The sequence below is a fragment of the Pelmatolapia mariae genome, linkage group LG18 (genome assembly GCF_036321145.2).
Source record: "Pelmatolapia mariae isolate MD_Pm_ZW linkage group LG18, Pm_UMD_F_2, whole genome shotgun sequence".
NCBI lineage: Eukaryota > Metazoa > Chordata > Actinopteri > Cichliformes > Cichlidae > Pelmatolapia > Pelmatolapia mariae.
In genome coordinates, this window is record NC_086243.1 from 17,378,012 (window position 1) to 17,388,713 (window position 10,702).

The 10,702-nt window shown below is 36.9% G+C and overlaps 1 protein-coding gene and 1 long non-coding RNA gene across 2 annotated transcripts in view; one reads left to right on the top strand and one right to left on the bottom strand.

Moving 5' to 3' along the window:
• The window catches only part of LOC134617573 (laminin subunit alpha-3-like), a 58,761-nt gene extending 49,248 nt beyond the window's left edge, over nucleotides 1-9,513 (top strand). The window contains exons 64-77 of the mRNA XM_063462863.1: nucleotides 108-274; nucleotides 372-489; nucleotides 588-728; nucleotides 847-977; nucleotides 1,186-1,320; nucleotides 1,436-1,556; nucleotides 3,866-3,999; nucleotides 4,134-4,311; nucleotides 4,396-4,557; nucleotides 4,646-4,811; nucleotides 5,848-6,002; nucleotides 6,257-6,350; nucleotides 6,447-6,566; nucleotides 8,285-9,513. Of these exons, the coding sequence (XP_063318933.1) occupies nucleotides 108-274; nucleotides 372-489; nucleotides 588-728; nucleotides 847-977; nucleotides 1,186-1,320; nucleotides 1,436-1,556; nucleotides 3,866-3,999; nucleotides 4,134-4,311; nucleotides 4,396-4,557; nucleotides 4,646-4,811; nucleotides 5,848-6,002; nucleotides 6,257-6,350; nucleotides 6,447-6,566; nucleotides 8,285-8,427 (1,965 nt within the window). The 3' untranslated portion in view covers nucleotides 8,428-9,513. The remainder of the gene's footprint in view (nucleotides 1-107; nucleotides 275-371; nucleotides 490-587; nucleotides 729-846; nucleotides 978-1,185; nucleotides 1,321-1,435; nucleotides 1,557-3,865; nucleotides 4,000-4,133; nucleotides 4,312-4,395; nucleotides 4,558-4,645; nucleotides 4,812-5,847; nucleotides 6,003-6,256; nucleotides 6,351-6,446; nucleotides 6,567-8,284) is intronic.
• LOC134617577 (uncharacterized) lies at nucleotides 4,155-10,382 on the bottom strand. Its single transcript, XR_010091545.1, has 3 exons — nucleotides 10,341-10,382; nucleotides 8,266-8,423; nucleotides 4,155-4,252 (listed from the first exon to the last, which is right to left on the bottom strand). It is a non-coding gene; the product is annotated as an uncharacterized LOC134617577 (long non-coding RNA).
• Nucleotides 10,383-10,702: the final 320 nt, after the last annotated feature.

Here is a 10,702-nt window from a genome sequence, read left to right on the forward strand (position 1 = left end):
ACATTTTGCAGTCATTCACGTTCTTAAGGATTATTACTATTACTTGTCTATTACAATTCAAAGCACTGGTCGTCTGACTGAATTTTGCTGCTATTTGCTTTCTTCAGACAGAAGACTGGGTTGATATACAAGTCTATGTGACAACAAAGAAAGAGTTCAATGTGCGTGTGGGACGTAATGAAGCTGCTAAAGCAAAGCAAAGCAAAGCTGATTTCGACATACAAAACATTAAAGATGTTTATATTGGTGGTGCACCTCAACACTTGAGGGAACGGTATGTGTACGCATGATTCCTCCTTTTAGTTTGTGTTGTGTTCTGTCTCGTTTTCCCACTTTATTGAGAATAACTTTTTTTTTGGTTTCCCATAAAGGCATAACATCACCATACAGCCATTTAAAGGATGCTTGAAGAATCTGAAGCTGAATAGAGGCTTTAAGCCTCTTGATGAAAAAGTGGGCATCATTAAAGGTTGTCCTGTGGAATCGCTGGTATGAAGACAGTTACTGGCATTTATATATCTGCACAAATCACAGCGTGTTCTGTGTAAATTGACACGTTCTGTGTTTTTGTACTTGTGTTCTTACAGAGTGTACGTAAAGCAGAGTTCACTTTAGGAAGCACTCTCTCAGGTAACCTTGAAGGCTTTACTCTGGATAACGACGTGACCATTTCCCTTGGATTTAAGAGCACAGAGAATGAGGGTCTTATTTTGCGAGACAAAAAGCAGGTCAGGCTTCCAACTTATTTTTGACATCTCTTGCAACTATGACATTAAAGACCAGATTTTTTTCACAACAGGTAGAATTAGATCATATACAGAAATGCTTTCCTTGTCTATTTTTCAGGCTAATGGGATTGACCTTGGAATGGAAAACGGCTACGTGACTGTCTATTTCAACAACAAGATGTGGAAATCTACCAAACAGTACAATGACGGACGCTGGCATTACGTGACTGTGACGAAAAGAAGCGGAGGGTATGGAGGAAGCAATGATTTTTCATTCATGATCAATTAATGCAACTAGTTATACTTTTATAGTGAGTGCCGTTTTTGCGATTCAATAAGGACACTGTGGGCACAGCTGCATATACCATGTTGGCGAACACCAGACACATAAATGTAGTTTGAAAAAATATTCTTAATAAATGCTTCTAAAGCATACATGTACAAAAACTTTTTCCAGGATCCGGATGGTTATTGATGATGAGGATGAAGGGCAGGAGGAGAGCAGTGACCACTTCATACCTGACACAAGTGGCTCTCTCGTCCTGGGAAATGAGAATTTCAAAGGCTGCGTTTCCAACCTCTACACAAGACGGTAAAATTCCCTACAAGTTTGAAATACTGTGGTTATGTGCCATGTCATATATATTCATTTTCTTAAATGGGGCTTCTTTTATTTTATAATTCATGGTGATTCCCTGTGATTTCAGGCCAGACAATCTGTACAAGGCTGAGGACCTCAGCAGATTCGAGGCTGACGGAAAGGTTTTAGTGGGTGTGTGTTCTCCCTTGACTCCCGTTCAACTGATGCTGGACCGTAACTCTAAGAAGGTGAGAGATTGTTTTACATGTCCACACACACTCTAATTCATTTGAATAAGTTTGTTGCGTTAACGGCACTAAGTGCACAAGTGGAAAAACCATGGATTTGGATGAAATGATTTCCCTTTTTACAAACCAGATCAACATGTTTTTAAATCCATATAACAAAGCCATATAATGTGATAGCAAAAATGTGACTTTATTAACATGTGAAGCTTGATTTCTCTCCTTGGATGTAAGTTACACCAAGTTTAATATTCTTTTGAAAATTGCTTTAATTGTCTTCACCTTGTTGACAATGTTCACATTATATTTTGCTGCCTCATTTCCAGAGATAAAGAAGAAGGAGTCCTAAGACCTGCTGATGCTGTCAAGAATCTAATACTGATTGAAAAACTGCCTTTGCAAACCACAGTGTTATGTAGCTTATGCACCAGCTCGTTCATCTCCAGTGTACTTCAATAAAAACAAAACTTGCATGAAATGAATGGCATGAATGTTTCAAGTAACCATAATAATTACAAAATGTATTGTATTTCAAAGTTGCTACTCTATTTAATTTAAGTATCTACAAATCTGTTAATAACAACCTTGAAATTGTTTCATGTCTCTTCTCTTTCTTCCACGTAACACTCTAATAATCATTCACAAGCATGTTCCCACTAACTCACTGATGCACAGTTATGACTCGTTATTGAAAATGATGAATATTGCACCCTCACTTATATGATGAAGTGCTGCTTATAATGCTTTAGCAGCTGCTTTCACCTTTAACACCGATAATATCCAATAAAAACAACAGGGATTCATCTGCATTTTCTTGCAAATTCTCCTGTTTAGCTGTTAAAGTTCACGTATTTATTTATGGTATTTGACACAAGGCCAAATAATATATTTCAAATGCTGTTTAAAACACACACCAAACATGAACCCTGGCTGATGTGGACCACCTTAGCCCTGCAACATTTTGTGTGTCGATGTACAGACATGCTGGTCTACACTGTAATAAACTAAATGAGTACAGAAGCATATCCTGGGTTTAGATGAGAGTACCTCACCATGCCATATGTAGAGCTCACTCGTTAGGTACCATTAACATTCAAATCTTTCTTCAAAATCACGAAACTCACACTACTTCTTGTGATCACAGCTGCCCTCGTATGCTCATCCTCACTATAAAGATTTGCCTTTTTTTTTGGTTTGGAGCAAGTCATTCTCTGAAAACCTTCAACCCACAATTATTTTATTGAATAATGAATTCTCATCTGCTGAATGGGTTTAAATTCAGGATAATAATTAATTGACACTACACCCTACACTTCATTTAAAACAAGCAAAAAAAAAAAAAAAGAGAGAAATAACAAAAGGTCAAAATGTTGAAGATGCTGTGTTCTGAAAAAAGGTCATGGTCCACTCGGTTTTCATATTCAATAATTATCCTACTGTTTTCAATATGTAAGCTGGCCCTCATCCATTTTTAAATTTTTATCATATCACAACCTCCTCAGCCACAACAGTGTTGCGCTCCCATTCTCTGCAACTCAAGCGATCCTCTGTTTTTCTTGAATATATGCCAGACTGAAATCACTCAAAACACTGGCAAGCTCCTACTTTTTTTTTACGCTTATGCTGAAAGTTTAATAAGCACAAATCAAACGTGTGTGTAAACAGAAAGATGGTGGGAGTTATGCTACTCCCAAGAGAATGTGGTCATTAAAACTCCAAAATATATCCACCATACTCGCTGCTGTACTTACAGTTATGACCCACCATTTGGCATCAACAGCTACATGTATGAATCGAGTTTTCTGAACTGTTTCTCAATGCGTTGAGTTTACATTCTGCATCACAACAGAAGCCAAACATGTATAAGTAATAATGGATAAAAGATTCTTGACCAAACCATTTTTAATCTATGATTAAAAGCAGATAATGTCGGCAGATTAAAAGTTTTAGAAGGACACATGTGTAATCTTGGAGATTTTTCAATATTTTCTGGCATTTTATTGATCAATAATTGGCTGTAATTAAAGAAAATCAGGAAATCAATTGATAAATAAAGTAATGGTCATCTTCATTCACTAAATTTCACACCTGTGGGTGGGGAAGGACTTTTTTTTTCACTTTCTGAAGATGCAATAAAGCATACATGCAGTATTTTCACGTACAATATAACAGTTATCCTTTTTTTTTTTTAACACATCTTGTACCATCGCTGACACAGTGGAAGCAAAAATCCTGAGACTTAACAAAGGAGTTCTGAGCTGTTAAAAGGAAAACTGTTGCTGAGGGTTTCTGTTGTTTTTGTGTTGTTTTAGGATGATGTGAAATCTGTGAGCAATGAGAGTGTGTCAGCATGTGCGTTACCAGCCATGGATCAACATGCTTATCGCCTTGGAGGGACTGTTAGCAGACTGAGCTACAGCCTTCCTCTACAGGTCCTGCAACCCAGGTAAGTAAACAGTCTGATACACAATCATGCATATGTATAAATCCTTACGTGTGAGATTAATAAATGTAAAGTGTACTTGTTTGAGTTTACCAATTCAAAAGCAGTATTTATTTCTTTTTTTTGGTTCTCCACAGACCGCATTTTTCTCTTGAAGTCAGGACTCGATCGCATGAAGGCATGCTGTTCTTTGCTGCAACCAGAGGAGGGCAATCTCATCTTGCTTTATACATGTCGAAGGGCAGGATCAGGCTTTCTGTGGGCAAACAGAAGATCTTCAACCGAGAAAAGTACAATGATGGAAAGTGGCACACGGTCAGTTCATTGCATTTATATCAACAAAAAAACCCTCCAAATATATAATTGCTTAAAAAAAAGTTAAACACTTTATGATTACAGGTAATGTTCAGTTTGGAAAAGAAGAAATTCCGGCTGGTTGTAGACGGAATTAGAGCTCAGGATGGGCAGCTGACTAATGCAGAGCTGTCATCCATGAAGCAGCAATTCCTGTCCCCTGTCTACTTGGGCAGTACCCCACATTCCCTTCACAAAGAGTTAAAGGTTTAAAACAATAACAATGCAAATTTCACACAACTAATTCAATTTAGTGTCTATTTATTTTATAAATTTGTTATGCTTTCACTTTCAGTCGAAGGGCCTTCCGAAGCACAGTGTGTCTGGTTGCGTACGCAATTTTAAGATGAATGGAGCCCAAATGTCAAATCCAACCGCAAATCATGGTGCTGGCCCCTGCTTTGAGGGACAGACACAAAGAGGCGCTTACTTCTCAGGGAATGGAGCACACGTCGTTGTCAGTGAGTAAATCTTTCTTCACAACAATCTGACAGCTAATCTTTTAAAGTTCAGTTGATTGAGGAACATCATCACAATTTTCTTTTTAATTTTGTAATATCAGATGACTAAATAATAACAATAACAAAATAAACCAGAAAAAGCAATTTCCTAGCAAAAATGCAGTATGAATGCTGAAAATGTGAAAATTGCGCCTGAATTGCTTAAATATATTTGAAATATCAGAAGCTCAACTTGCTGAATGAGCTTAATTGCGTAAGATTACCAAAACATCAGCGGCTTAAGTGTAAAAAGTATGAATACCAAAAACTGAAAAATGTGCTAAAAAAAAAACTAAAAAAGTATAAAGTATAAACTTAAATTTAGAAAGAAAAAACACAACTTGAAGCAGAAGCTCATCAAAATGTCCCCACCTAAAACTCTTTACAAGTACATATACACACGCACACACACTCTCTGTTTCTATGCCAACCAATCAGTCTGAATCTGCTGAACTTGAATCCACCAATCAGGAGCAGCTTGAGTCTGTGTCTGTCTTACCACCAACACACAGAGGAAATTGCTGCTGAGATACCCAGAAACAAACAGGAGCAATATGAAAGTTGTAGATCTGACAAACTTTTGACTCTGTGAGTATAAGAAGATGCTACTGAAGCAGGGCGTGTATTTTTTGTGTCTGTACCGAGAAATGGCAGTTCAAAAAGTGCGTCCATTAGCTTTTTGAAACTCTCTGAAAATGTTGTGAAACTTAAATTGTTACTTTTTGAAAATGGTAAAAAAAATATATATATATATTTTAAAAAATGAGTAAAACCTGAAGAGTCTAAGGTCATGGGATACGTTTAATTTTTGATTTTTTTCTATAGTTCAAAGTATGCTAAACTAGTTTAGTTTCAAAATAGGGTGGGTTTGAAGGGGATTTGAAGATTTCTCCATTCATTTGAAATCACAGAAAAAACAAAAAACGTGCAGAAGGATAGTGTAAATGCTTAAACAGCATTCACACTAATAAATCGTTTTGTATTTTCTGCATTTCAGATGATTCCTTTGTTGTGGGCTCCAGCTTTGAGCTGCTGTTTAACATTCGTCCACGGAGTCTGACAGGACTCCTGCTTCATGTAGGTGTGTACAGCAAGACTCCAAATGGACTGCCGATGGGTCACTATCTCATTATCTATATGCTCGGAGGAGAGGTGAGACCACATATCTGTCATTTCCATATTAATTTTTTTTCAAGCTCAAAGGAACTTATTAGTAGAACAAGGTCTCTTGGTTCTGATATCTTCTGATCTTCTTTATCAAACTGATGTTTTTCTTCCTGTGTAATAAATATGAACCAAGTTTGCCATTTCTGTTCAGCACGCAGAAACAGACACTAAATTCATATTAGACCTAAATTTGCAAGTGTGATTCAAAGTACTGGGTTTGGACATGTTCCTGTTTGTAGGTGGTTGCACGAGTAAACAATGGAAATGGAGAATTCATGGTGTCAGTGAAGCCAAAAGCTTCTTTATGTGATGGAGTATTCCATAAAATTTCAGGTAAAACACCATTAAAATGACTCAAACTGTCTTTAAGACCTGATAGACTTGACATGCATTATACAAAATATATCTATTTATTATTTTTATGTTTAGTAATCAAGAGGAAGAATGTTGTGCAATTGTATGTGGACACACTGGACAACTACAAGATTGGACCACCATTTTCCAATATACCTTTGACCAAAGACCCACTGTATGTGGGTGGCATTCCTGGTAAGTGTAAATCATCTAATTTGAGTGACTGAGTAGTTTTTTTTTTAGTTTTGTTTGAGTCAAACTTGAGCACATATTTAATGAAACTATATTTTTGTACTCACAAGCAGTTCTGGGTTAGACCCTCTTTTGCCTTCAGAACTGCCTAAATTCTTTGTGGCACAAATTCAAAATTTTACTGAAAATATTCCTAATAAATTTTGACCCATACTGCCATGACAGCATCACACAGTAGCTGCAAATCTTTCAGTTGCACATCTATGATGTGAATCTTCAGTTCTGCAACATCCCAAAGATGCTCTATTAAATTCGATCATTTATTATCTGGTTCCTGGAGAAGTCTTTTCAGTACAGAAAACTGTCATGTTCAAGAAACCAGTTTGAGATTATTTGGGCTTTGTGACATGTTATGCTATCCTGCTGGAAGCAGCATCAGAAGCTGGGTACACTGTGGTCATAAAGAGATGAACATGGTCAGGGGACAATACTCAAGTAGGCTGTAGTGTTTACATGATGCTCAGTTGTTACTAGGGGGGGCAAAGTGTTCTAGAAAAATACCCCCCACACCATTACAACACCATTGCTATTGCCAGAACCGTTGATACGAGGCAGGACAGATCCATGTTTTTATATTGTTTATGCCAAATTCTGACCCTACCATCCAAATGCAGTAGCAGTAATCGAGACTCATCAGACAAAGCAACATTTTTCGAATCTTCTATTGTTCAGTTTTAGTGAGTCCATGTGAAGTGTAGCCGCGGTTTCCTGTTCTAAGCAGACTGTAAACCTTCTGTTTCAAGGTTCGACATGCAGTGCCTTCTTGTAGCTTCTGCCTTTCAGTGGACAGCCAGTGCAGTTCTTATTGACCTCTGGATATTTTCTCTTTTTTGTTTCTCTGTAAACTCTAGAGAGGACTGTGAAAGAGAAAATCCCAGTAGATCAGCAGTTTCTGAAAAACTCAGGTTAGCCCATCTGGCACTAACAACAATGCCATGTTCAAAGTCACTTAAATCACCTTTCTTCGCCGTTTTGATCCCAGGATAAATGCTATTTCCTCAGTTCTCAGTCGGAAATTTTTCATAGAATGCCCCTCAATTCGGATTTTCCACTTAAAAAATTTGGAGCTGACCAACATACCATGGGTTATCCAACATGGCGGCACTGAATGTAAACAGTAAAAAAAATGTAAACTTTTAATTTGTTCTGCCACTGTTGTGTATTTTTGACTCACTAAATAAACCAGATGCAGGGCATAGATCAAGCTCTATCCATAAATGTGTTTTTAAAGCACATAAAAATAAGTATTTTGCTGTATTGCTAGTGATATCTGAATGGCTCTACCTTGCTAAGAACCAAAACAAATCCTGTTTTTCCTGGCTTTTTCTGGAACTTCTGACATCCAAGTTCTGAGATATCTGTAACATCGCAGGTGATCTTGACCATGTCTACATGTCTAAATGCAACTGAGTTGATGCCAGCTGATTGGCAGATAGATGGAAGATGTATTTTTGATATGGTAGATATACAAAAAAAGTCATATTGGAGGTACAATACACACCAAGAGATTTGTCAAGACAAATCAAGAGATTTATTGTCTATCCCCTTAATAAAACTTACATCTTTCTTTAAAAAACACTTTAGCTATAGTCTTAAGGTTAAAGCTTAAAATAAAATAGACTGAAACAATAAAATCACTCACCTGTCCGTTTCTGCTGCAGCGATCTTAATGCAGCAGAGGCTTCCTGTCACATCCTCCTTTGTTGGATGCATCCAGGACATGGGGATCAACGGAGAACTGGTCTCCTTCGAAAGGCCGTCAAGCGTGTTTGGTCCAGTCAACGTCAAGGAGTGTCCAGGCTGAACATAAAGATCTCCTCAAACCATCAGTAAACAAACCCTGGGACCATGTCCACCACCAGCTATGTGCAATCTGTTACTATGACAGAGAATGTGTTAGCATGTTGGAGTGCGTGTGTAAGACGATTGCGTTTCAGCGTGAGTGTGTTTGGATGAATGTACGTGAAAAATAAATATATGAGCAGCAGCTTACAGGTTCATAATGTTTGCTGTTAAGTTAAACATGTCTATATTTATTTAGTGTAAAGTCGTGTATTGCCTCACCAATTACAAATGCATATTTTGACGGCTGCAATAAACTCTACTTTGTTGGTCTAGTCAGTCTCTACTGACTATCAAATGCTACTGAATATGCTTGTAAGTGGTCAGTGCTGCGTTACAGTCAGCCCAGCACTTTCAGAAAACAAGTATTGCTTTTGGTGCTGCGAAAGAGATCAAGATTATTAACTGATGTACTTTTGGTTTGCTTGTTGGACTCAATAGCTTATACTAAGAAAAATGATGTTTACACCCATGATTCTCAATTCAGTGACATTTCAGGGGTTGCTAAGCTATTCTGTATTCATAGCCACATGCCAGCATGCAGAATTCTGCATTTTAACTGGCTTAAGAGACATGGACTCTTTGCACATGTTTTCAAACCACATGTTTTTCGCCCCCAGTGTTGTATTACTGTTCTGATGTGATTTTCCATTTTGCATTCCCTTTGCATGAGAATATGGATGTATATCTTACAGTAGTTACACCAGATAACAGCATGTACTAAATTTTGTTTCTATCAGTTAAATAACCAATATACCTAGATGCCATTAGAATAAGTTTGGTCAGTCGTGTTTGGGACCATTGCAAAAGTAATAACAGAAAAAGTATTTTTAGGTACTTATATTCACAAAAAAAGGTGTTTACTTTTCTAAATTGTGCATTTATGCCAGACTTTAAATAACATTATATCTCAATATGATGTAAAATTCATATTAAATTGGGCACACTGTACATGCATTCCTGTCTTGTGGCAACTGATTTGTAAGCCATTATGTAACCTGTCTGATTAATATTCTTTATGAATACCTGTCAGTGCCATAAATAAATAATGGACTTTTGATCAAGGAAACAGCTTGGGAACTGTTAACTTCCACTCATTATGGTTCATACTAAACAATTAATATACAGTGCTGTGCAAACGTCTTGAGCCACCCCTCATTTCTTTATATTTTGTTTCCAAGCAGCCAGACTTTCTAGTAGTTTTTTAAATTAAGGGATGAACTGGTGTTGAGTCTACACATAATAGACAACTTAGAAAAGAATCAATTTTAAACTGTAAGTTTAAGCACTTTTGTATCAGCAGCCTGTTGCAAAACTCATTAGAATTATACAAACTCTGGTTTCGCCTTACTGTAGTTCCATGTATGTTTGTGCATGTTTCAAAGTCCTATTTCCCATTTTCGTAGCAAAATGTAAAGACCAGAAGGTCTCGTCAAGACCTTTGCACAGTGCGGTGAGTTTATTTCTTTTGTAACTATAGCTCATTTTAATATTAGTAAATTATATAGCATTTAGGATACTTTGATTCATATGTGATGTGTTAAAATATGAAACACAATAAAATGTGGCCCTTATAAAATTCACATAGTGTTAGAGTAAGAGCTCACACTGAGGTCTTGTCCTCAGTATTGCTTTAGAGGAAATGAGATATTTTGGGGGGGAAGATGTGGTAAAAGTAAGGAAGTTTTCCTGCAAGTATACTGTGTTAGAAAAGCATTAGGTCTAGCATAAGATTTGAAAATGTAAAAAACCCTGTTAGGGATATATCTGTTAAACGTGTTAAATAAAATGCAAAGTTGAGAAAATATCCATTATTGCCATTGGTAACCACTTGTAATTAGTGAAAAATGTCAAAAAAATGTATGGACTCCTCACCTCTACGTTTTGGCTAAAGACCACGCCCACTCTTATGCTGCCTTCAGGGTCGTTCCTTTTCCTCAGAAATGACAAATAAATTGCGCAAAGTTACGCTTAGCGCAGAAGATACACCATTGCCAGAAAACATAACGGAAAGGAAACTCTAAAATGGCTGCATGTTGAAAATAAATACATAAACAATACATGCGATCTTCCTGATGGACAAAAATGGAAAGGTCGTAGCATACTAAACGCAGGAACAGATGTGTTGATAAATAATTTAACACAAATAAAACCTTTTCTGTTTGTGGTTTGTTTCACCGTTTTCACCTCTGTTTGCATTAATGTATTCAATAGGAGGAATAATCTGTTCTTTTTTT